General features: G+C 39.1%; 1 protein-coding gene across 1 annotated transcript; it reads right to left on the bottom strand.

The window, feature by feature from the left end:
- Positions 1–536: 536 nt before the first annotated feature.
- LOC119125311 (alpha-1,6-mannosylglycoprotein 6-beta-N-acetylglucosaminyltransferase B) lies at positions 537–27,997 on the bottom strand. Its single transcript, XM_037255652.1, has 18 exons — positions 27,548–27,997; positions 26,894–27,006; positions 20,106–20,250; positions 18,274–18,383; positions 16,671–16,744; positions 16,426–16,593; positions 14,994–15,158; positions 14,139–14,308; positions 8,280–8,411; positions 7,053–7,186; positions 6,300–6,430; positions 5,975–5,980; positions 5,133–5,288; positions 4,883–5,029; positions 4,627–4,743; positions 2,955–3,029; positions 1,709–1,980; positions 537–1,009 (listed from the first exon to the last, which is right to left on the bottom strand). The coding sequence occupies exons 1-18, from the start codon at positions 27,607–27,609 to the stop codon at positions 811–813; spliced, it is 2,376 nt and encodes a 791-aa protein (XP_037111547.1). The 5' UTR covers positions 27,610–27,997; the 3' UTR covers positions 537–810.

Here is a 27,997-nt window from a genome sequence, read left to right as displayed (position 1 = left end):
ATGAGAACGTTGCAAAGCAATTAACATTCGTGGTATTTTCAATTATTTGATTTTGGTATAGACTTGATAACGAAATAATAAAGTCCTGTTGAACTTAATGATATTTCGCACATACCTCTAATCTGTCCGGACTTCTTTCAGGCACCAAAGACTCCTGCCGGTTTTGGAAAGGTCACGTCGTCTGTCTGTTGGCACATATGTTACATGTTAAGTGTGACCTCAGAATAGATTTGCAAATGAGGTGCCGACCTGTACACTTCGCATACTTTACCTTTCCTCCAATGCTTTTCATGGCTGTGGGGATGAAATGAGAAAATATTCTGATGGTATTTCAACACACCATTTTGTTGTTTTGTGTATTTATTAAATAATTATGTACAAATACAAGACATGGAAAATAGTACATCTCAACATGGTGTAAATGGCTGGGTGCATCTGATACAAATATACACTTTGATCACTGAAAGTTTTGGAAACAATATCAAGACGCTCACATTGAAGATTTTCAAGCATGATGTCCCTTTTTTTTTTTTTTAACTTGCATGGAAATTCATTTGTAAGCTCACAGACATTTACGATCAATAACTTTCATATGGTCCTAAAGCACACACGTAAACCTTTCGACTGAGACTCAAAGCCCGACAAATATAAAGTACAATCATGCAAGTCCCTGAGGTTTTTTTTTTTTTCTTCTCCATCCAGATTGTAAAGGATTTTTTTCAAGGTGGCTCATGTCAAAACGTTTGAGCAAGACCACAAGTTACCCAGTCGGAGAGAATCTCCTGGGATAACTGAAGCAGGTGTCGCCAGTCACAAACAGTCTCTACACAAGGCCACCTGGCCATCTCGATAGTCTCTACAGGGACAAAGGCGTTGGTATTTAATGCTGGCACCTGCACAGCTGAACAGCAGCGGGTCTTGCTGCAGGCTACATTCTGCATGTTCTGCTGAGAAGGCGGGAAAGAGGTGATTCATCTCCGACTCCAGTCCTGCACATTGGAAGTCCAGCCTTGAAGACAAAAGGTAGAGGACACAGTGTATTTGAGGAAAATGGAAATTATTATTTTTTTTTCAATCTGATGGAAAAATCTAAAGGTAGTACGACATGGTTTTTGATGTAGTTTATGAAGACAGATGGAAAAACGTCCAACGGGGAAAATACAGTGTTGCCGTTTATCAGGTGCAAGGTTATACTCAATAAAAAGACTAGAAAAAACAAAGAATAGATTTGAAAGAAGAAAACAATGAAATAAAAAAAGAGTGGGGGAAAAAAAAAGCATGATTGACTGAAACTACATTTTACATTTTTAAAGCTAGCTCTAATTATTGTGAAAATGTCCTTTGTCAGTTATTTCATTCATGAACTGTCACGCTAGATTTTAAATGCATTTATTTTGGAATTTGAAGGTTGATCGTCTTTTGTGAATTGTAGTTAATCACACAATACAGTGTGACTTTTTTTTTTTTTTTTTTTAAATCTTGCACTTGAAAAATGCTCCATTCCAAACCAATAAAAGCTAAACTGAAAGAAGCAATTTTTCAAAAACTAAAAAAAATAAATGAATTAAAAAATTTATTATAATTAAACGGAAAAAAAAATCAAAATTATAGTGTCCTTTCTGCTGCAATGCTTCAACATTCTTGATTTTAGATCATAGTCATATTTTTCTGCAAAACATAGGATCGAGTAAAAATCCACACATCTTACGCATTAAAGGCTTCCTTAATGTTGATGAAGCGATACAAGGCAGGTTCACAGATTAAGCCCGCATCCTGGCAGGCCTTCACACACGACTCTCCCTGCAACGAAGCCAAGAGCTGCAGGGCACCCAGGGGGGGCCAGGATGTGTACGAGGTGACGTTGGACGCCCAAGTTAGGAGGCTGGAGTTGGGCAGCAACATGAAAGGAGCCAGTGGGCTGCCTTGCCATATCCTCGAAGCGTTTACTGGAGGAAACGAAGCTTCAGGAGAGCAAAAATCCTACAGGTGCACACCAAATAACTCTGATCAGCCGTTACAGTGCCAACACATTGACCTGCCGGTGAAAATAAATTCCACGACTGAGTGATTACAATTTGCATATTCAAATGAGCAGGTTGAATAGCATCTGGGCAACCCATAGGAGAAAGAACAAAACGACCATGACAATACAAAAGGTGCTTGATATAGCTGACAAATGCTTGTCAAATTTTCCGATGTGGTTATTCCAGCCAACAACAAATGAGAATTAAAGATGAATCATGCTCCTTTGAGAGCCAGGATTAGATTCCCTCCTTCCAGCTCCAGCTATTCATAAGACTCAGGTAATAACATTTCTCTGACATGTCCCTCTGGCCTCAAGAGCCGTTTATTAAAGCGTCTCCGGCACCTCCAGGCAATAACTAGTCTTCCAATCTTGCTCTACCTTACTTAAAACAAAAATGGGTAGATGTTTTTTTAATTATTTAAACTACTAACATGTAGAAATGTTGAGGAAATTGTCCAATCCATTGCTTCAATGCAAAAATAAAATTGTATCCAATATGATTTTTTTTTTTTTTTTTTAAATAGCCATTCATTTAATCAGACACAAAAAAAAACCAGTGTTGACTGAATGATCAGGAATTAGAAATTAGGAATTACAAGAATAGAAATTTGAAACTTTCATGCAATTTTGAGATAAAATGCTAATTTGTCTATTTAAAATCCATTGCTTCAATGCAAAAATAAAATTGTATCCAATTTAAATATTTTCTTTTAAATAGCCATTTATTTAATCAGATACCAAAAAAAAAGTGTTGACTGAATGATCAGGAATTAGAAATTAGGAATTACAAGAATAGAAGATTGAAAATTTCATGCAATTTTGAGATAAAATGCTATCGTGTCTTTTTTGGAACAATATCCAAAGAGGGCGTTGACTTTTCTGGACAGTCACTTTTTTTATTTTTTGCATTTTGCGTATCTGGACCCACCTGGTTCTGAATATAGGCATGGACTCTTTCCAGCATGCCCTCACAAGTGTACTCGTACGGCAAAAATGGCTCCACCTGCAAACACAGATGAAAGAACACTTGTTTTTCTACAAAACTAAGCCAATGTAATTACTGTCACTGAGCAAGGTAGTTAATCAACACTGACATATTCATTAGCGTAATTGTGAATGGCTTATATCGTTCCATGCGCTTCACATTAAAATCAATGACCTAATACATCACGGGGGGACAGCGTTGAAAATTGATTTCATTATTTTAGTGATGACTTCATCAATATGTCAAAAACATAGATTAAAGTGATGGGGCTCCTGAGTCATTCTGGGTCTGGCTTTGGATCTTTGGAAATTGAACAGGATCAAAAGTTTGGCCTTTTTACTTTTTAATTATTTCTTTGTAATGCTCACACCAGCTCAGAAGTGAAAGTGTGTTGAAAAGTCCCCAAAATATTATAAAAATTATAGTTGGGGTGGCTCCACTTATCCTATTAGAACACAGTTTGATTTAAATTGCTCTCATGGTGGCTTAAGCATCTAATCAGGCAAAAGAAATATTGGTAATGAGAATGTCTATAAATACAGAAAATAAATGAAATAAAAAAACAAACAAACTGGCATTTAAATGAGTGCCGCAAAGTGTTGGATATAATTGTGGTCATGTGGCTACGAAAGTTCTTGACTCCAGTTAATTAAATGCAGTAAACACTATGTTTTGTTCAAAATAGCACAACTTTAAACGGAATTGAATTAATGTTTACTGGAAATCACTGAAGTTGTTACGATCACACTCTGTAGGTCACTGACAAAGATTTCAATTAAATTATAAAACAATATTTTAGTCACATTGGCAAAAACTCACAACCTTCAGTTATTTGTTGATAACAAGTACAAACATCTTATTATGCAAACTCATTATATCTTGCGGCTCATAACTTCGTATAGCGACATGATTTATCGGGGTTGCTGTTGCAGTGACATTTATCGAGTTGTTTTAATGAAGTCCAGGCGGTTATTTGGTTGTCCAGCCCTTTGACCTGTTGTTATGGTACTCTCAAAGGCTTTAGTCGCAGCAATTAGGCGATGGAGCTGGTGAAGCAATTACGCAGTTAGCCTGATATTTCCCGTGGGAGTTCGTAGAGACAACGGCTCAAGTTGGGTCAACGAGCTCGTTATTTTCGGATTTTTTGTGAAAGAGAGAAGAAAATATTTTGCACAGCCTGAACTCTTTGCTGCAACTATAAATTGTATCATATCTGTGTTGTAAGTCTAATTCGTTGGAAACGCTCTGACAAATTAGAGCACCGCTGCCACCTACTGTGGTGGATGTGCAATTACACTTTATTCTACTAGGGGGGGGGGGGGGGGGAAGCCCATCTTTCTAACTGAACTCCAGACTGATGTATTATAATTTTCATGTAGAAATGCTGTCAAGCAATCAGCCATGCCAAGATGTCAGCCAGCAAAACATTTTTTTTATATTTTCTTATGACGCAATGAAGAGCTCTCTGTTACCGGCTTCAAAGTAGGTCAAACATGAAGAAGAGAATCAATTTCTCATTTTCTCAAGATATAAGTGCGATTAGTACAGTCGAAGATAATAACACGTGAGGGTCACAGATGGGTTGCATGAGCAAGGGGTGAGTTTGCAAACGTACGTTACTCTTTACGATGTCACGGATGGCTGCGTCGAACTCTTCGGAGTTATTAAAGTCCACTGTAATGACGTGCGGCTTGCCGATGTACTGCTCTGCATAGGGATGCTGAGAAGACACCTGAAAGAAGGACAGTGGCCTATCAATGATGAAACAGTACGAAAAATAAAATAAAAATCATTACCTCGCTGTAATGTGTTTTGTTAAAAGAAAAAACGGTGTTTTATGTTTCGAGCCGAGAGCATGAAGGTGTGCATACCTCCCTGGAGGTGGGCTTCCCTCTGAAGAACTCATGGTTGAGAGAACTGTGAGGAGGGCTAAACTTGGGCTGCAGAAAGATGCAGCCATTGGCGATGGCTTCCAAAGGAGCGGGACCTTCATATGGGAAGCCGAATCCAATGAACAGCTTTTAAGGGGAAATGAATAGCAGAGAGAGAGAGAAAGAAAAAAAAGATGAGTCAAGAAGCCATACGCAATGCATTCACTTGATTTTCATTTCAAAGTTTCACCTTAGCCTTCCGAAGCAGCTGCTGCAGTTCCTGCTGAGGGAGAAGGCCGTGGTTCTTCACAAAGGCGGGCACCTCTGGGGGACGCTGTGTTTCATAGTACACCGTCCCATGGATCTCCATATGGCGATGCAGGATGGACAGGAATGTTTCCTTACCCTTTTAAGTCATAAGATGTATGACTTCATTTATTTATTCCATTTGTTTCCAATTCATCCATGCTTATATGTATGCTACTTTGTGACACAGTCTGTTCCTGAAAACCTGAAAATATTTTCTTGTAGAGAACAATTAAGTGATTAATTCATTAAATAGTCTGTCCCAATACTTTTGTCTCCAAAGCTTTGCACTTTGCCTCTCTGCTGCGAGAAGTTAAACTCTCCCAACAGGACGACAGATCAAAATATAAAAGTCGAGCCAAATACCCAAAAGGTGTGCTTGAGAGCAAAAGGCTTTGATGGATTGCGCGAGTTAAATCGAAGTTCAACTGACGTAGATAATTGTCGAGCTATGCGGACAAGAATGACTAAAATGCATTCTGGGTTGAAAAGTGATTCTGAAGAATGTTATGAATGATTTACTGTGTCTTCAAGTTATAGATCATTTATAAATGTCATATGAATGTAACTCCACACAAGACTGAGAAAATATATGAGGGGGGGGGCGCACTTGAGGCAATGTCTCCCAGTCTTTAGTCAGCAAAGGCATCTATTTTACATTTGAAAAATCTCACAGCACACCAAACAAAAATGTCAAAAAGGGGATGAATAATAAATGAGAGGGAATTACAGCGAGCATTAATTCACGTTGATTTAAAGAGGTGTCTATAAGCTTCGTTTACTTACGTGAAGCTACGAGCGTCGGTGGTCATGATACAAGTGAGGAAGAAAAAAAAAAAAATAGTCATTAGTGAGAAGAAAGACAAATCGCCCTTTGGAATTTTAACTTTCAAACTGTAAAGAAAAAAAGAGCTGCAGTTGAACAAAGAGGATTCTGGAGAGAATGTGGCTTACTTCAAAAGAACTTTCAAAGAAGTGACTCCGAAATAAATGAATTAAATGTTCTTGCAGTTTCAGAGTTTTACGGCACGTTCCAAGCGGAACAACTAGCAAAACTTCTTATCAACAAATTACTCAGAAATGATATGACTATAAGAACTTTTTTTTTTACCTTCCACATACTGACTTCTTTGCCATAGACGACAGCCATGTTGTTCACTTTGCTTTTCTGGATGTTCAGTCTTGCAGTATCATTTAATTCCTCCGCCACAAATCCCATAAAAGAATTATCTGGGGTGTGAGCTGTAACAGGAGAAACGACACCATTTAGGCTGGAGCACAAAACTAATATTACTACGACAAAATTGATGGATGATTGTATCGTTCTGAAATTACAAGCCGGTAAAAAATATATATTTTTTAATTTTAAAATGGAGATTGAAAAATGCTTGCAATGTATAAATGTTATTAAAAATGAAGCCAATTTTAATATTTTACCAAGAAAACTGAAGTCCTTTGTGGGCCACATAAAATGAAACGACGGGGCCAAATCTGACCCCTTGAGTTTGACACCTATCTATCTTGACACTAGGAAGCAGGCGTAACTAGCAAACAGAGTGAAGATAAAAACTGAACAGAATCCTTAATGAACACTTAATCGACTGATTGATTATTATGCTCGTTCCCGTCGGTAAAACAGATTTTAATTTTGTTTTGGCATGCGTGTGCATGAGTCAGTGCGAGTGTGGACGGGGAACTGCTGGCCACAGTTGGCGGCTCGACGCATAGGCGCAGAGGCAGCTGTTCTGTGGACGCCCTCCAGCTCAGCTCGTAGCATAGCGACAACTCACAACGGACTGCAGATGTGCACACCTTGAAGTATTTGTGGATGAGTGTGAGTAATCACATTAAGATATCCACATACGGAACATGGTCATGTACTGTTGGCTGTTCAGGTTCCAGTAGCCCCAGTTGGTTCTGTAACCATGCAGAGTGGCATATTCCTCGTGGTTGTAAGCCGGCTCCGTGCCAAAAGTGTCAATCACACGGATGTGGCACCTAGAGGGGGAGAAAATATGAAGTGGAGTTATAATAAGAATTTCAGATGCTTGATAAATTGATGACTATAAATAAATGCTGTCATACTTATGTTTTTTTTTTTCCATCAGTACAACTCAAAACAGGAAATGCTTCAGTATTTTGATTTGTGTGTGCATCAGTCTGCCTATCCGAGACATTTGGAGCAATGAGGTCGGTAATTAAAGTAGTAAAGTAGTCACTTTGTTGACTTAATTACAGATTCGTTTTTATTTCGAGGTTAATTGCAGACAGGTTGCACTTTTAATTAAATATATTTCTGAAAAACAGAAGCCAGGACTGAAACGGGCAAGAAAGCCTTTACAATTTTTGCTTCATCGGATTTTTAAAATTTTATTTTTAAAATCAAATATTGATAACAATTTTTTTGTGTATAGCTTGGATCAATGAAAGTCATTCTAATATGATTGACAAAAGCATTAAAAAAAAACCTGTGTTGCCATAGTAACCAGTTACAATAGCAGTCCATCCACCAGAAAATGAGTCATTTCATAATGCTTATTATATTGAAAAGCATAAGCCTTGCACCCAACTGCCTTTTGACTGCTCACATAAAGAAAGAAGAAAAAAAAACTATTTTTCAAGGCATTTTCAATTACCACTATTTGAAGTACTGAAATCTAATTGTGCATTTCATTTTAAATGGGCTATAAGAGCCAGCGAGATCAGCAGTAAACACAAAATGATCACACAGGGAAGCCTAAAATCAATTGATGTAATCCAATTTAAGAAGATTTATCAGCGCACTGCCCACAGCCATAATCAGTGTTGGGCCTCTAGAGAGAATGTAACTTACAGTAGCAATTAACAAATAGTATCTCACTCTCTGTGTGACATTTTAGATTGCTTGCATTTTCATTTTTTTCCATTTCACCCAAAAATATTTTAGATTATTATTTTTAATTTAGATTTGCTGATACCTGCAAAGTATCTGACTCATAATGAGCAAGAAGCTCCGTAATTAATCCCACAGTGTGATCAATAAGCAACATCAATTTACCCAGTATGGGTAAATGTTATTAAACAACACAGGTAGGAAGCGCAAAACACTAACTTGTGCTTTTTTAGTGACAGCCCCATGTGCTGCTTCATCTGCTGGAGGCCGTGGTAGTCTGTGTAGATGAGGTCAAAGGGCAGAGGGCCGGTCAGAGGGCAGCTTCCTCTCCCTGGAGGGACTCCCAAAAGCCTGCACACAGGATATCAATATTGAAGTTGATTGTGTTGTCTTATTATACATGGTCTTTTTTTTTTTTACTTTGAAGGAAAGTGTGTGTGTGTGCGTGCGAGTAGGAAATCATCCTGGGTGATGTATAGATCCAGACACAGGCAGTGTGTTCAAAGAGTAAAAAATTAAAAAAAAATAAAAAAGAACTCAATTGCTTTGTGAAGCATGTCAGTACTCTCAGGAAGATGATAGTGAAGCTATTGAAGCGTACAAACACAGCGAGCAAGACTCGCAATAGGGGAGTCAGCCAATTTGTCCACACAGCTTGGTTTTGGATCTCATAAGAACACACACACACATATTATCTGTGCAACACCGACAGCACATCTTTGACGGAACAACGGAATGACTGCTTTCAAGTATTATTTCTGCTCGACGCGTTTGTCACGACGCCTTCATGGTGCTTGTCACATCATGCAAAATGTTGTGACAGTGTTTTGTTTGCATGCGAATAAAAAATCTTGAATCTTGAATGTGCACTGCAGCAATATAACAAGGCATGAATGTCACTTGGTTGCACACAGATGTCTTCTAAGGTTAAACTAAATGCCATGTGACACAAATTTGCTTATTTCAAGTCGATAATTGAGAATATTTACTATAATTAAACTTCATATTAAATTTATATTAAATTATATAATAATATTATTAATATTATATATTATGTGAAATTTGTAAAATAGTTAAATATTCTGCCAGTAATTCATCTCTTTATTGCTATAACTGTTGAAAATTTTTATTTTATTGATTACATTTTTTTTTTAATTAATCAGCTTATTAGTCCATTATCGGAATTCTATTCCTCCAAATATTGGAATCTGCCCAAGAAAATCCAAATGCGTTAATAATAGAATTGTAGAGCATATTACGGGACAAAGAAAAAGTTGGCGAAAAGACATGGTGAGAAAAACTCCTTGGCAAGTCCAATACGCACTACATACACAATGCATGATGGATTAATTATACAATAGGTATGACAAAGATGTAGCACCTGAATTTCTCCATGACCTACTTGAGCGGTCTATAATTTATATCATCTGAAGAGCATCTAATCAGACACAAAGCTACTTCTGCATGCACGCAAAGCTCGACCAGTCCCAAATAACACGCTGGGTGGTTGAAAACCAAATTTCCTCAGCAAAGTCGTCATGCCACATTTCACCTAGTAACGAATACACTCAGCATGACGGTCGCTCATTATTCGCACACAGCGATGGGTGCAACTTGGTGGCAGGTGGTTGTCGACACTAAATGACGCGAATAACAGGAATGTGTCAGCTAATGGCACTTTAAGTTGCACTTTCGTCGATCACAAGGTAGACCCAAATGGATTTCTGCACTTAGGCTAGTAAAGTGCCAGTCACACCAGCAGCATTTGTGCGCTGCTATATAACCCTAGAAGACACGCCCCCTTTTCAAATACATATAAGCCATTGACTTCAGCGATGACCAATTATCTTAACATGTTGCTCATAGCTGAGCAGCACTAATGTAAGAGCACATGTATTCCAGGAAATAAGATTGAAATGTTACGTGACGTTGCCCCGAAGAGATCCACTGATGCTGCTAGAGGTGTAATTGGATATACGCAAATGTGATAGTAAAAGGATTATAGTGCGATGAAGAGTTGTTAGTGTGTATACACTAACATCTATTTCCCCCCCATAGTGAGACCTCAAATGATGAAATTAGTGTAGAATTGTATAAAAAAAATTCTATAAGCTGTTTTACTGTGTTCAAAGTTCAAAGTCTGCTTTATTGTCAATTTCTCCACATGTCAAGACACATAAGATAATAATAATAATGTTAAGATAATAATACAAAATAAAATAATAATAAAAAATAAAATAAATAATTAAATCAAATAAAAATAAAAAATAAAAGTTAATAATGTAAAGATAATAATGTTAAGATGAATGCTGTGAAATCAGAAACTTGTGACGGCCTCGACTTATGTATTATATAATGATGAATGAGGTGCGTAAATGTTATCCATTAGGTGACAATATGCGCTCGGTTAAGGTTAGAGAGATTCTATATATGTCCGTATTAAATCATCGGGGTGAGAAATCAAATTTTAGAGAGGAGGCCGGGTGAGTTGACTGCAATGCACAGTCAGCAAGTCATTTGTATTCTCGCCATATTTCATTTTTCTCTCTCTTTTAAGAAGCATTGCGTATGAATACCTCGTTTTGTTAGGTAGAAAAATTCACGAGGTAAAGACGCGAATGATGTTTTTGACGTTGAGATGGATTTAAATGTCGGGTCTCAGTGACAAAGTGCTCTCAAAAACAAATTGGGCTTTCTTTAAGAGGGAAAAATGTCGATACACAGCGATGGTAGAATAAATGTTTGTCCACCTGTTGCCCTTCATACAGCAGAATAAGTCACGACAAATTAGAGCGCGTTTTATATGAATAAATAAATAAATACTTATAATAAATAAATATGTATAGTAAACAAATAGTTATAATAAATAAATACATCAAGAAATATTTTGTAGCCAAAGCTAAAACAAAAAAAAGGGAGGTAAATTGCCATCTACAGTTTTTTTTGGTTAGGACAGAGTTTGGTTTCATACAAGAGTTCTCACAAGATTGCTGCAGCTTTTGGTTCCAATCATAAAACATAAAAACGGAGGTAAATAAATCAGAATCCTGCAAGGTGAGCACATACGCACCGGCCACCAACCCGAGACTGCCGCTATAACGAGGATCATCATTTATCGACCTTTCTGATTTGACACCTCATTGTCTCTGGCCCAACCCGACAAGCCGACTGATTACCCATGCGTTTGACACACTGATATTTCTAAAAATAAATCCTTAGTTACTGTGACACTATCACACACTTGAGAACGTGTGACCACTCCTGATACCTTCGAGGAGCCCGCGGAATAATAATTGAAAAGCCATAGGCAAAATGCAAAGCAGCACTCACAAGTGAAGAAGAGGATACAAAAGCATGAGGTGAAGTTGATGTCAACCACAGAAAAGAAGAAGATGAGATTCTATTAAAAGTAGCTCCTGTGAGGTGACGGGGATTGTCTTCAGATTATCTCTGGATGAACACATTACATGTCCACATGGGAACTTGTTTCACATTAATCAGCTATTCTTGCTCTGCAGCTACAGACCAAACAGCAATGATGTCATCATCACCACTCTGAGTTACTGAGAGGCTTCTTCCGAAATAGTGCACCGAGGCAAAGAAAGCAGGATCTATTCATCTATTTTCTATGGGACTTCTACTCTTCAGGGTTGCGGAGAGCAGGAGCCGATCACCGCCGACGAATTGGGTGAAATGCAAACTGCAGCCTGGAACGGTTCCCAATCAATCACCCTGATACAAATATAGATGGACAAACAGCCACTCCCTGCACGGAAGCTGAGTAAAGAACTCTTAAAGGAATTTCAACCATCTGCCTAAATCACAGGCGTCAAATTGATCAAGTCTATTCAATATTGCGCAATAGAGGTTTCTATTCAATCAATCATGTGGTAAATGTGCCGGTGGTTACTGACAAAGTGACAATTTGATATTCATTTGAGAGGCTGAGAAAAATTAGGTGCTGCCATAAAGGGGGGAAATTGATGTTTCTCTACCGGGATCAACATTATTAATCAATAGGATATGTCAAAAGCAGATAAAAGGAAAACAATTGACTTTTCGAGCTAAAGACAGAGTCGTGGAAATGTGGCCAGTCTTCCTCAGAAATTCTGGGCTTGAATAAAAAAAAAAAAAAAATTCATATCAAGGAATTTTAATATACGAGCTGCCATTTTGAGCCTCTTCTTAAAACTTGAGTGGGAAAGCTAAGAGTAGATGTAAATAGATCCAAGCCCAAGGGACTCCGTGGGAGCAAACCCACATAAGTCAATTTAATAGCAAGTGGGCGAGCAAGAATATGAAATTGAGAGATAAGTATACATATTACTCAATAACAGTCATGGGGAAATGGATTTGGAAATGTTGCTTATGATCATTTCAAAATATATCCTTTAAAGTACATAACAAAAAAAAAAGGCAAGTTGACAAATATGGCGGATGCTCACAAACAAAAACATACTTATTAAAAAGATACACAGTCATATTGTCCAGACTTTCATTTTAGCCGAGTCATAAAATCAGAAACTTGAGTCCGACTCGTATCATTCGAGCCTCTGATATCTAAACGGACGCTGCATCCCAAAGAGGTTGACAAATCCATTTGGCTTCAATTTCAGCCTCCCCATTACGTTTTCCCTTAGGCTGCACATTTTATTTCCTGATGAATATCAACTCCGGAGCAATGCCATGCAGCCTGCATCTAGAAATGTACATTTACTAACAAGCTCTCCACTGTGTATCTCCAAAGCAGAATCTGCTGACACACACATACACACACACACACCAGCAGTTACGATTTAACAACCCTAACCGTTTCTTCGGCATTTCCTTTCCGGCTGCACGGTTCAAATGGCCCACTTCCATTATTTATCACGCCACGTGGCGTCAGGCATCGATAACGCAGCTTTTTTTTTTTTAACTACAGGAGTCATTTTGTGTAAACACATATTGCCACTTTAATGTCAATCTAAAAAAAAAAATAGGATAAAAACAAGCAAAGCAATGGTTTGCAATTCTGAAGAATTGTCACCATCTCGCTCCCAAATGAGTTACCCCTGCCCCGAGTCAATACATCATGACATCAATTAGTGAGGTAAATAATGGTGAGGCCAGCTTTCCCCCCCCACCTCACGGATCTCCTGACTCTGCCCTTATCAAAGCACCTTTTCTTCCCAGCCTGATATTTAAGCTCAAAGGGCAGCACAAACTCATTAACGCCATGGGCTCTTCTCCACAGTACTGGATAGTTTGCTCGCTAACAAGCGCACATTATCATCAGCCTGTCTGCATCGACTTCTCACCGCCCACACAAAATCAAATATTGCACACGGGCCTTTTCCCAAAGGTGGAGAAATTGTGAATTGTGTGAATTCGGTGAGAGTGACAACGGATCAGGTTTTAGATTTTGAAGATGAAACTCAAGAAATGCCAGTTTACTCGGAAGAGGTGTCGTGCGTGTGTGTGCGTCTGGTGACAAGCGACAAGCCTGTTATCACTCTGGAGTCGCTGAGCTGCGGCAGAGAGGAGGTGCATAAACTGCAGTGATGCTGTCAAGCCCTCCGGGGGAAAAAAATACAGAAAGTCGGAATTATCAACACCGGCGTGGCATGTGGGAACAAAGGTGATCAAAAAAAAAAAAGATGCGAAATAGCACCGCGATTGTGCTGTTGATTGCTTTGAGAGAACACCGAATCATTTTCTTTGAGTAAACAATGTGTGAGACCGAGTTAACGATCCACGCTGTCACCAATTGTTTAATAAACACCCGCGGAAAATTATTTTCCAACTGCAGAAAAAGCAGCACATCATTTTAGACTCGAAGGCAGTGGCGGGCTGGTCGATAGGGATGCTGGGTTGAAACAAAAAGGTGGGGGGAGGGAGGTGTGGTCACATGGTTCACAGAATTACACAGGCGGTTTTGGAAAATTCTCCCTAAATTCACAATCAGTGCTAATGAAGTTACTGAATCAAAATATTTCCAGACAATTGTACGTTTCCATCTTTGAGGAGGGAACGACCCCAACGACCTCATTACAAATTGCTTCCTTAATGAACATAAATACGTGTGTGTGTACTTACCCGTGGAGCTCCTTGACAGAAACGGAGATCTTGAGGTCATGTCCAAGCACATAGAGAGCGGTGAGGATGTCGGCCCACTGCACCATCTCACCCAGCGGACCCCCTTTCAGCACTTTGGGGCTGAAAACATCGCCGGACTCCTCTGTCAGAAATCCCACGTGGACGAGAATCTGTATTCAGAGGAATGGTCAAGCGGGAGCCAGGGAAAGAAAAAAGTCAATTTTTTTTTACCGTTATTACAAAAAAAAAAAGAAAACTGGGGCTTTACGATTTTTCCTCTTTTTGTTCATTTAATTTGACTTTGGCCACTTTGTATTGATCGCTAGTCAATCCCAGGGCACTACTGACAACCGCTGACGTGAGAATAAACACAAGAGGAAAATCCATCCTAACAAAAGGATCAAAAAAATTCCACACTAGAAAAGTTCAAGCTGAGATTCTTGATCTGAACAATCACGCACTCCATCATGATTCCTGATTGCAAATTGTTTCATGTAAGTGCCCACTTTCACACTAAAAACACTCTTCAAACACTATTACAACAAAACAAAAGTGGGCTGGACCTTCAATTACTCGACCGCTACAATGCTATCAAGAAAAGTGAGCCAATTTAAAAAATAAATAAATGATTGAAACAATTTAACTAAGGCTCAAGTCTCTCACTCCAAAATATGCTTGATACAATTAAGTAAAAGAGTCACAAAGCAGTTATGGACCGCTTGTCCCAGTGGTTTGTTTGAACAGTATTAAGACACTTGAGTGAAACCAAACGAGGCACTTGAAGTGTCGTGTCATCTGTTCGTGGAAGCACTTGAGTGCAGATTCCCATTTTTTTTTTTTCTCCTCCACGCTTACCCGCTTCTCATCCCTCCAGTGGCTCCGCAGCTTGTCATCAAGCCGTCGGGCAGCAGAAGCCCACTGCGCTGCCAGCCTGCGTATTCGTCTCTTCATGAAGTTTAAAGACTCTTTCCCGGTGCCCACCTGCTCCAGCAGAGCGCCGGTGTCAAACCGGAAAACAGCCTGGAGGAAATGAGCCATTGTTAGTGGTGGAACTGATTAGTTTTGTTTTTTTTCTTCATATGCTATTATTTTATTTCTTCAAGCTGAATTTGAAGTGGTGGGGGAAAGGAAGCTTCAAATTTGCTTCATGAACCAGTTTTTTTTTTTTTTCCAGCTGTGTCATAAGTGTTGTCTTCACTAATAAAGTTGGTTATAGTTTTATTCATTTTTAATACATATTCATATTTTATTTCTTTTTTAATTTAATTTAATGCATTATGAACTGTCAATCAAATTTTTCTTTTTTACTTTAAAAATGGCTTTTATGCTAGATCTCATTTGAAAAAAAAACATTTTAGTACCTCTGGAGGCCAAGGTGCCTCAATAAATAAATTGAATAGTGGTGGGGGAAATGAAGCTTCAAATTTGCTTCATGAACCAGTTTTCTTTTTTCCAGCTGTCTCATAAGTGCTGTCTTCACTAATAAAGTTGGTTATAGTTTTATTTATTTTTAATACATATAAATATTTTATTTATTTAAATGATTTTTATTTCATTTAATGCATTATGAACTGTCAAACAACATTTTCATTTTAAAACCGCTTTTACGTTGGATTTCTTTCGAAAAATAAAATATTTTAGTGCCTCTGGAGGTGCCTCAATAAATACATGTAAATACAGCGGAGCTCTCCTCCACTCTCGCAATGACGCTAACTATGAAGAGCATGGTGTGTACAGCAAATCCACACGCAGAGCACTCAAGGGATGCATCCAAGTGAGTTCAGCCGGCAAATACAGTAGAGCGGTGGGCTCTGCAGACTGACTCCGCATCAAAATTCATTGTGGGGGCGACACAATACTCTGGGGAGTCGACAAACATTCATGCGAGAAGAGAGGCTAAACAGGGAGCTGGACCTTTAGCAATCATTGCACTTGAATGCATCATTTGGTCAGAATGGAAAGATGGCGTGCTGCATATTCAGCACTGCCAGGATGTTATCGATCATATATGAAAGCTACGGATTGATTTAACAAGTGATAAATGCTTCGGCTGACCTCAATAAGTTAAAAGCATACCGCAGAAACAGGCTGAGGTCCAAAGGTAGGAGAAGCAGCTCTATGTTTAGTATTCCGCTCTACTTCATTTGGCTTGACATTTTGAAATATTCCCCCCCCGACAGCTCTCACACTGGGAGCGCTGTTCCCAATTGCTTATGCTTTTCAAGACAAAGATCTTTGCAGGGGTAATAAATACCATCCCACTACGTCTGCTGCTTTTGCTCCGTACTTGTTTTCTGGGTGGTGGTTTCAAGGTGGGTGTCGCAGTTTGGTTCCTCCAGGCCAGTGGGGGGCAGAACCACTCCACCTCACTCAGGTAGATGAGAAAAGAGCAATCGGAGCCGTCGACTCCGTAAAAGGCGTAGCACGGGTCAGAGGTCCAACGGGCACGCATCCACTGGGAACACACACAGAGAAATATATTTGGATTTATTCGTGAGATCATTTTAAATAGTTTGGGGAATCTACACTTACGTCCATCTTGCCGGGGCAGTCTGGGTAATGAGGGTCTTTAGGAATGTCACACTGTCCGAATGTTCCTTCTTTAACTGGAGACAAGAAAAGTGGGCGGTTAACAGAGCTGGCGCACACACACACACTGAACATCCCTCGACCTCGTTTGAGACGGCGTCAAAGGATGTTTTGATTTTTCTACCAGCTTTCTGTGCCTCGTTCTCTGAAAGGAATGCGCTAAGAGAAGAAAGGAGATGGAGATAAATATTCGACAGAGGTTAATGTCAATGACACCGAGAAGCGAGGGAAGTCGCATTGAAAGCTGAAAGACACCAACACGTTTTATTCAGCGTTTTGGTGGCATGCCAGTCGAACATCATATGAATGACTGAGAAGAAGTTTTTTTTGTTTTTTATCTGTTAAGTGATGCTCAGCGCTGTTACTGTTTTATCCCACAGCGTTCAGGAGTTTGGATTTTGTGTGACAGATGTCACGCATTCGTGTTCTTCTTGCGAAGAACCAGTGAAGGAAACTGGACTGCTTTCTCTCTTAAGCTTAACTAGCTTAACCAACCGGCTTGAATTTGAATGTATACTTAACTCGACCCAAATTCTTATTAACTCATTCACTGCCAACCCAGTTCATATCTTTGACGTCTATAATCGTCGATGGCACTGAATGCTTTAAGGTAATTATTATTATTTTTTTTTTTTTCCCAAGGCTGGATTTCCCATAGGAGTACCTAATATTTTGACCTCTTCCTTTTCAACAAAGACAAACGAGGTAATATGAGTAGCTGGCAAGCTCATGCAAGTTATTGCCCTTACATGGCTCATGTGCTTAATGACCATGTCAGCTTTTATTATCCCTTGCAGTGTCCTCTTTTTTTTTTTCCCTTCTCACTTAACTCACTCTGTCTTTATCACGCCACACCTCCTTCCATCTCCATCCATCCTGCTCCTCAAAGGCCCGGGTGAGCCCAATTAGAGGTGCAGTTGCAGCTTCTACCCCATCCAGCATCTCATCAGTCACAAAGTCTTATTAGCACGATAGAAGCGTGACTTGAGGAAAAAAAACATTTCCGCACTTGGATCAAGCTCATTTAAATGTCGTCAGACATGATGACACATTAACGAGACTGGACTGTTGTCGCAAAAAGCGGCGAGGATTAAAAAGACGTGATGTTGCTTTGTAGCTAACGTCGAAATTGAAAGTGACAGCTAATGAAAACGCTGACAGAGCCACATCGTATTAGCTCGGAGGTCATTCATCATCGTGATTTAAATATCCTTGCTTGGGTGTGTTGTGCTGCACGAATCACCCGAGTGCTTCCACTTGTGACATAAATGAAGGGTTCGCTATTTGAATGGGCAATGTGTCGTGAATAATACTTGTCATGTTTTGTGAGCTCAACCAGCGAGTGCAAGTTACTCATAAATTGTGCATTGGAGACCATTTGAAATTGACAGCTTGGCTTGTGTGGGCAGAGAGAGAAAGTCTTTTCCAAATTGCAAGGATTTGAAATAGAAGGGTGGGATTCATCTCAAGGGCTATAGCTTTATTTGACACTTTCAAGAGATGTGCGGGACAAGTGTGTGTGTGTGTGTCTGAATTTCAATGTCACCTCTTTTGCTGGCCATACTGCGCTGTAGAAGCTGCTCCACCCTGCCTGCCATGTCCGACATGTTTTGGGCTATGGCCTGGATCCGTTCCACCAGACCTATCGGCTGAATTCTGACACACGCAAGTTAGGACACACAATCACATATATTATTCCATAGTCATTTCCGACCTCGTACTACAAATGGATTTGTTTAAAAAGAAAGAAGAAAAACAGCTTGCTGTCTCCAGATTCTAAAAAAAAAAATTGTTTAGTAAATTACATAAATTGTTTTTAATTTTGTGGTTTTCTATTGGGACCGGAAAATAGATCTGAAAAAGCCTTGATGCATACGGTGAGTGTATTTGCAATATTAAATTGGATATCTCAAAAGCATAATTCTGGAATCCATTATACTTACAAACCAATTTGTTCGCCATATTCATTCGTCAATTATTTTTCATTATCCTGCTAAATTCCACAAAAAGATGAACTGGCTTTTGAGGATCTTGGCTTTGATAATATGAAATGAACTTGTACATTTTTAACCTGTGGAAGAGTGGGAGTATTAAAGTCTTCATAAATACCACAAACCTTTTCACCCAGACAAAGAAAATTGTTAGCAATTTGTTTTGGAGAATTTCTTATCGGGTAGTTTACACACTATAGAAGTGCTTAGTTACCAGACTGTCCCTTTTTTTCTTTTTCACAGGCTTTTTGCAACAAGCTATAAATTGTCTGAACATGGCTCCTCTCCTTTTAAAGAGTTCTTTTTAATGAGCTCTCTCGCTTGGCTTCTCTGAAATTCTCTTCAAAGTAATGGAATGGTGGTTCCGTTTGGTTCTGTGGGCGCCGAGCTCATTTGCATAACTACATTCGAGCCGAGCCTAAACTTTTATTCCTCCTCACTGTTCCGGAAAGATGTGATAGGAAAACATTGTCCTTTATCCTTTGGATCAACAGATTAGGGAAAAAATGAAAAGTCATTCACGGGGAGACAAAAAGCAGAACAGAGACAATAAAATACACACACATACACGCGTAAAAGCGATAATGTAGAAACGTAACAGCTGTGTCTCGGAGGTCGCCGTTTATTAACCGGCTTCGTCAGATTAAATGGAGGTTGGCATTATAATCATTCGGAAAATTAGAACCGCCAAATTGCTAGCCCTTTGCTATTGTAACATTTATCATTTGGTCTCTAAAGTGCCAATTAAATGTTCATTTGAAATCTACTCATTCTAATTCAAAAAGTCTTTTGCGAAGAATTAATAGTCTAGTCTGAGCTGCACTGAGTTTGCTGTGTGAGAGACAAAAAAAAATTTGGAATTCATGATTCCCTGTGGGATTCTTAATTTTTTTTTAAAAAAAGCAACCGTGCATTTTTAGTTCATTTCAGGTCACATGTTTTACTACTTTCCTATGTACTCCCAACAAGAGGTGATTACGCAATTGAGTGCAAGGATGGAAGAAAGCTCGGAAAACATTTTAGCAGGGCGGAAATGGGGAGTACTGTATATAAAGAGCAAGGATCCTCCTTTCCTCAAACCCACGAGTAGATTTGAGTATGAGAGGTCCGTTGCTGTGGCAACCACACTCAAATCTGGGTTGGCAGCTCCAGCACTTTGTTAAAGACCAATACTCTTATTGTTGGCTTTGGCTTGTGTTGTGCTCACCTCTACATAGCGGTGAACCCCGACTTGTTTTGTCTCACTCACAAAAGACAAAAATGACAAAGAGGGATGTACTTAGGGATTAAACTCATCCAATAGCTGCCTCATTAAAAAGTGCCAAGGCGGCGGAAATATTTGCTCCAATAAGACAAAACGTGTCCAGCTGAGACGTGCCAGCTTTACCTGTCAAGGACGGAGGCAAGTTCATCCAGTTTGTGGCTTTCAGTGGTGTTACCAAGTCTAGACAGAGTGTCTATCCGCTTCAGAATGACTTCCAGCATGTCACTGATTTTCCTGAGCACACCTCGAGATTCTTGACCACCAAATACTAAGAAAAAAGCAGAGGAGAAAAATGACAGCTTGCAAAATAATCAGGGAAATGGAAATCAGCAAAAAATAATGTGCGTCTTCCTTTAAAAAAAACAACAACATCAATACAATTAAATCCATGAGAATTAGTACTATTATTAATTAATTTTAATAAATAATAATAATTATTATTCTATTATTATTATGAATAAAATTACTTGGATAATTACTGCAGCTAAAACACACGATGCCATTTTATTTCTATATCTACTCTACTGTATTATAGTGTAGCTTTATTTTTTCCCCTCCATTACTAAATCAACATCTGACTGGGAGTCAATGTTCTCACAGAAGGGAGTGAAAAGGCAGAATCAGCAATTTATTCTGACAGTATCGCTTTTGCTTTCTTGCTGGACTCAAATAATTAATGACCCGAGTGGTGGTCTAATGCTGTTAGCAAACACCTTGTCAATTTATTGGCCCTACAGCAGCTCACAATGAGGTCGAAAGACTGCATTGCGATGTGTTGAGGTCCGACCTCAGCGCTGTTGTTTGATCACACTAAGCTCCAAACGCTAATTAACACCCGATAGCATCAACAAGCAAGCGAGTGAGCATCCTTGCAGCTAAAAAAAACAAACAAAAAAACACAAATTAGACCAAGCGGATAACCTTAGTGCATCCTTCTGGAATTATCGGATTTTTTTCATGTTTTCCCATAGTGGAAAGAAAATTTGAAACTAAGCACGTTTTTCCTATCTAAGAAAATATTGTATAAAATATTGTGCGTGATGTTTCTAACCTTTCAACGGCAACACATGGACTTTGCAAAACATTGAGTTGACACTTCCACTACTCTCGGAGGAAAGTCGCCTTAAATCTCCAGTCAACAGAATATGCACCAAAAAATAAAATAAAAATCCTTTTCTTTGTGTACAGTGTCGAGGAAAAAAATCCAGTCAGAAAACTTTTATGAGTCGTTGAGCCGGTAAGCGAAAAGTGTTTTGGAGAGAGCGTCGATATATTTTACTTACACCTTTCAAATCATTGCTGGGATATATGCAGTCAAATAGGCCGAGCGAGAACCTCCTCTCAATAATTCAACACTGACAACAATTTTTCATTTCCATAGAAAGATGAATTTCTGTTCAGACAGCTTTGTAGCAATGCTTTAACATTCACTCTGAATCCAAACAGGAAAAGGGTCAAGAATACAAATAGGACTCAAGTGCTGCACTAAAAATCGACAATACTGTACTTTGACCACGCTGTGCTCAATTATTTCTGAGCGTAGCTCCTCTAACTTTAAATATTGGAGCTCCTCGAGAAGGATTCCAGATATTTGCTATAAGTTGGTCTCTGAGCTGCAGTGCTGCAGTAAATCTAAAAGCCTCTGGGCTAAAGTCTGGGAAGGAGAACTCACAATTCTTCACAGTAATACTTCTCATAAATCACCATTACTGAAACCAAACACCCTTTCTACCGTTCTTTTAGACCCTTATGGTTGCAATCAAGTGTTCATTAGATCACCGTTCATTCGTTCCTTTTTTGCCTCCTGGGAAACATTGTGTTCCTTTACTCAAAACAGTTTGGATTTTTGTAGCATCGCCGGCGTATGATTGGCCATCTGCCAGTTAATAAAGACTTTAAATAGCAGTAGCTGATCTTATCTAACGACTTTGCGGCAGTGCCACAGCACCATTAATATTAAAGGAGTTCCCGTATTAAACCGCTGCGGCTTGCTGTGTGTTCTCGGATCAGCCTGCTGCCAAGGTAACCGAGATGTATGCAAAATCTGGAAATATGCCATCAACACCAACCAGCCACAACATTCTGACCTCCTGCCAAATATAATCATACAAGTTGTAAATGTTCTGTTATGCCAAGCTGCCTCGGTGTTTACAGCTAACAAATGTCCATTTTTTTCCCCTACATCTTACAATATACAATACCGTATTTTCCGCATTATAAGGCGCACCGGATTATAAGGCGCACCTTCAATGAATGGCCCATTTTAAAACTTTGTCCATATATAAGGCGCACCGGATTATAAGGCGCACCCATTTTAAAACTTTGTCCATATATAAGATATATACATTTGCCCTGCGGGCCGGACTTTGGACACGCCTGCTGTATTGGCTCAATATTGGTCCATATATAAGGCGCACCTGATTATAAGGGGCACTGTCGGCTTTTGATCAAATTGGAGGTTTTTAGGTGGGCCTTATAGCGCGGAAAATACAGTATATAAAATTAACCTACGTTCGTCACTTTCTGTAGGCATAAAAAACAGGATTATAATTTGACACTGAATTAAAACAAAATCCCGTCTTCACTCATTCTTTGAAATTCTCACAGCGTAAAACGACCACCATCTTGTGGTCAACATTGGAATTACACGCAAAAGTAAGCCAATTTATTTTTCACGGTTTCATACAAAAGTGTATTCAACATTATTCTTCACCATACCTCTCCCAGTCTCCATCTCATCAGGTTACCATCCGAACACACACAATCTAAAGCTCGTCCTGTGCTTTCACTCCTAATTTAAAGATTCATTACAGAGGAGGCTGATTGAGATCTGGCAGTGCCGGATGGAAAAGCTATCAGAGCAGAGAATGACTGTCCCTGAACCTCAGTGCAACTCCGCCTTCTTATTTTATCTGACAGCTTGGAAATGGAAACAAGCTCGAGTATTTAAATAGCTTCGATCAAAAGTCGCTGATGTCTCCCGTTATAAGTCTGCACTATTGTTTGGTTGCATTTTATTAGATTCCATGACAGAATTAAAATCATATTGTCAATTTGTGCTCGGAGGAAGATTCGTTAGATAAAAAAAAAAGAAAAAGTCCAGACACAATGCTAGGCTGATAAAACTCGAGGCTATTAAAATATAACTCATTTCAGCGCAGTGTGTCGCGGCAAACAATGAGGATATGAGTTATTACGGGGTTTCATTCTCTTTTATGCTCTCGCTGCTCACATTGTGCCAAACCAGGACAATATGAAGATCCTTTGCATAGGCGTATTTCCTGTTTCCATAGCAAAACAAAAAAGAATTTTTGCATGTATGCAAAATACACAGACGAAGATTGCAAATATTTTCTCAAGCAGGACTTGACGTGAATTTCCTGACCCACTTTCACTTGAAACAAACGTATGAGAGTCAGAATCAGCAATGACATCCGTTATTGACGATTAAATGGATTTAATTGATGAAAACCTGAAACTATCAAATAGATTTTGTGCCACACAAAGTGCAGCTTTTGGATTTCTTTTGTTCTGCAGCTAATTTAGAGAAACCATTGCAATTAGGTTGTTAATTTCCCACCGGTATCCTCGTGAGACCATTTAAACAAGTGGCACAACTTACATTGATACTCTGTGTAAATTTGAACCAACAAATTGTTTTCAGTGTGAAATTAAGGAAGAATGAATGCAGATTAGGTTTGTGCAGTTTGGAGTCGTCAAGCTTGATTTGGTCTATGATGACGATAGCTAAGCCAGGTATAAAAATAGCTTGATATCAAACTACAAAATGACAAATATTCAAATCATCCAGTTACAAAATAAAGACATACTTGGAAATACATTGTATTTTTTTGGTTTTGATTAATAGGAGTCATCAATCCATGCCAAAGAAAAATAATGACAGAAGAAATGTGATTTATTGATAAATGGCTGATTCAGTATAAATCATGTTTTGGAACGGGAGACTTATTTAATATATAGTTAAAATTTTGATTTATTGGGTGGAAATGATTGTTGATTAATCACATCTTGTAATATGTAAATGAGCTGCTAGAAAACCTGAATAACCTAGAAATATATTATTGCTAAAGAAATTAGCTTCGGTTTGTACGCCAGTAATAAAAGTTTGAGAGTGGCACATTAACATACTTTTAGTGTCCTGGATAAGTATCACAGGGTCTTGCTGCATTAAGACCCTCAGGTTAAAAGAACATGCTGAAGGTGGTCTTCAAAAGTACCTGCACACCTCTGGAGCCTTTCAGATAGCTCACATCAAACGTCTTTAATGCTTCCCACTCTGGTTGAAAATGTATCCCGGTGCCACTCTTCTGCTTTTTCACATCATTAGTCGCTTGCACTTTGATGGGGACGTATTAAAGGAAATAGAAATACGTTCGTTTTATTAGTGGACGGGATACAGCTCGGCAAGCTTGGTGGCTTTCGAACTGTAACATACTGTGAGGTGTTTCTAATATTTTGCCTTCATGTGAGATCTATTCGTCAATGCATTTTGAAAAGAAGTCATGTTAAGGTTTAAAGGGGAGACAATCCCCGCTCTTACAAACTAAACGAGATTTCTAAGCACGGTATAGAGCAAAAAAGGTCAACTGGTGAAATGGCAAACAAAAAAAAGCATGAGAAATCATTTCAGATTTTTTTCCACCTTTGTGACCTATGAACTGTGCAACTCAATAGATTTTTTTTTACCACATTTTTTTTCAAAAGGCAAAGTAAAAAATAAACAACTGGAATAACAAGAGTGCACAACAGCAAACTGGGAACGTGACTGTGTTCAGGATTAACCAATCAAATTCAAACTCGTGTTAAATAGGAGTCAGCACGCACGTGTCATTATTTTAAGTGTCTCTCGTTAACCTCAAATACATTTCAGATGTCCTCGAAGCCTTTCACTGACATTATTATTGTTTTTATTTTTTAATTCAAATTAGTTTTAATTTGTACTTTTTAGAAGTCTGAAAGTCGTCATGCCAACAACTGTTCGTATTTACTCCGTCTAAACCTTGGCCCCAGTTTGAATTAGAGAGAAAAAAAAAAAAACACGACGCTGCCAGTATCAACTTCACTGTGCTGTTATTTCCGTGGTCTAAAATGATGCCCGAAACGTTCGGCTTTGGTTCTATTGCTTAAACTAGTCTGCTAGCTTTTTTTCCATATTATTAGAAATTGTTTTAAATGAGTCAGAGCTCTGCAGGTTGAATAGATACTGGAAGTATATGCGGCGCTACTAAGACATGTTTATCAATATGTTTACACGTTGACACGTGAAGCACACGTGAGGGTTTTCCGTACATAGAGTGATCTTCCACGGCATGCAGTCAGGCTGATTTTAATGAGCTAAAGGCCAAACAATCCTTCCCCTGACGATAGCGTGCGGGCGCTAAATTAATCAGACAGCTCTGCTGTCGTTTACAGCCCACACTTTCACAACTCTGCATATGGGGCTTCATTAATGAGCAAGAACCTTTGAATTGTTTTTATGTAAGAGGACTAAGTGCACATCACTGGAGCTTCCCTTTGCTTACTGGACTTAAAAGTAACATTGCACCAATTATTCACCCAGCCATGTAAACTCATGAATGGTATCTGGAAACCAAAAAAAAAAAAAAAAAGGATGGCCAAGTCAACTATACCATCACAAGTGATAACAGCGAAATAAATTATAGCAATTATTTGGTCAATAGAAGACAAATGGACTGTGATAGATTGAGGCGTCGCTCACAGGTTTTTTCCTGCCAGCGGCTATCAGCCACATGAGCTCTACACAATGTCAACAACATGCCCGACACAGATAAAAGGTGAGACAGTGTTGGGGGGAAGCTAGCAGCCATTCTCCCAATTGGCTCATGCTGTGGCCATTTATATGCACAGGCACAAAGCGGAAACACTGACGTGCTTGGAAAGATAACACTTTGCTCTCTCAATAACAATTTTAATGTTCGGGTAGATTGCCAACAGTAACTTGTCAGTGGGATACACGAGAGTGTGGTCTTGTGATGAATGTAATTTACATACAACTTCCTATTTCAATCCTCTGCGGTAATATCGGTATACGATATGAATGGTTGTTTCGCTAAAACGCTATAAATCTATTTTGTTATGAGGAAAAAAAAATTCATTATTTACCAAGACCTTTAAATTTAAATAAGGTCCTGGAAGTCACAATTCAATGCCTGTGAAGATTTTCTACAAAAGTTAAAAGAGCCGCTGCATAATAAATAGCTTGGCAAGATTAATCTTTTTTGACTTTTAATTAGTTTTGGGGAAAAAAACACTTGTGGAGAAAAGTGCAGGCGAGGTCCCAGCATTGCCTCTAATGGGAAGATTTTCTCCATGACTGTGCCGATGCGGATTGTATCAGTATCCATGGAGACGGAGAAAAGGTCTATCTCGCAAGCTCTGTTGAAGTTCAGACAATATTGTCAAAACAGGTTATGCCGGGGTCTTTTTTTTAATCCTTGTGGCATTTGCTTTATTTCTAATGATGTTATTTTTTCAAACATTAACATGCATTATCCTAAAAAGAACTTTGTAGAGGCACTTTTCATTTTGACAAAAAAGGTGAATTTGAAAATTCATCTGAAATTGACCCGCTCCTCAAAATGAATAAATTGCTCTTCGAATCAATTCTTGGAGTTACACAATTTCTTGGGCAAACTTGCCTCCATGATTTTCTTCTACCAAGTTCCATTCTGGAACTAAAAATGATTGGGCTCACGTCGCCTATTTCTTAGCATGGATCAAAAACCGAACTTGATGGCTTCTTGATGAACAAAGCAAAGGAGTCTGCCAGCCTGCTATGCAGCAATCAAGGAAGCAGCGTCATGCAGAGCTCAGCATGAAGTTGCTTGACTACAGACATTCTAGACACTTGCGTAGAACTGCAGGCCTACCTTCTGCCCGTGTGGTGAAAGGGGAATCGGAGGGTCGCTTGGCTGAGAACTGGCCCCCGAGAGAAGTCATTAGAAAGCACAAACTGAAGAAGCCAATCCCTGCCACGAAAATCCTAAAGGGAAGAAGACAGCAACAAAGTCAACATCACATCTGAAGAAACAACGTACACAAAAAAGCGTCGGGAATTTTGATTCCTGTCAAACATTAGGTCCACTGTGAGATGTTGACACTGCACCGATGGACCTACGTGAACCACTTTTGTAATTTCGCATCTTTCATTCAAAGTGCTGAGTGAGCTGTTCTCTTTTTTTTTTTTTTTTTTTTGTGTGTGGCAGAATTCACTGGCCACAAAAACACAGTCATTGAACTCCTGTGATGATTTAGGAGCTCCTAATTAGATTTTTTTTTTCTTACAAATGCTCTTAAGTACTAATACTGATATTAATGTTTACTGGTAACAGCAGAAGTATTTATTGAAGACGAGCAATCATTCTTGGAGCAGACAACATAAAAAAAATCAATCAATAAGTCAAATTGGCAGCTTTGACTAACCATAACTGGTCATATAATTCATAATTTCTTCCCATCTCATAATTTCAACAATTAAAAAAAGGAACAGCTGCACGTAATGAGCTCATTGGCTTTTTGCTTACCTGAACGGTTTGTAAGTGAGAAGACATCTCCTCGTCATCATGGAAATGTCGCTGCTCATCATTGTGCACGCGCGTGTCCATTCACCGTGCGGTGTGTGCGGAGGAGCGCAGGACTCGAACGCATGACTTTAAATCGGGCAAGTGGCAGCCAGAGTGTCCCTAAAAAAAAAACACACACAACTTCCTTCCACGCTTCTCTGCTCTGATCCACACCACGCCGGTCGGGCTGCAACTTCTTCTTCTGCTCGGTGTCTCCGGGTGACGCTAGATCCACCTCACGCGGTACACTGCGTGAATATTAGCCTTGCATCCAGTGTGCTCCGGGACTTAGAGCGGTCTGCGGAGGGCATGAACACCACACGACAGGCGTGAAAGAAAAACACAGGAGCCGGCTTGTAGCGCCATCTAGCGAGTCACACTGTAAAAGGAGAGCAAACATGACAACAAAGC

The sequence above is a fragment of the Syngnathus acus genome, chromosome 8 (assembly GCF_901709675.1).
Source record: "Syngnathus acus chromosome 8, fSynAcu1.2, whole genome shotgun sequence".
NCBI lineage: Eukaryota > Metazoa > Chordata > Actinopteri > Syngnathiformes > Syngnathidae > Syngnathus > Syngnathus acus.
This window is presented reverse-complemented; position numbering and strand designations above follow the sequence as displayed.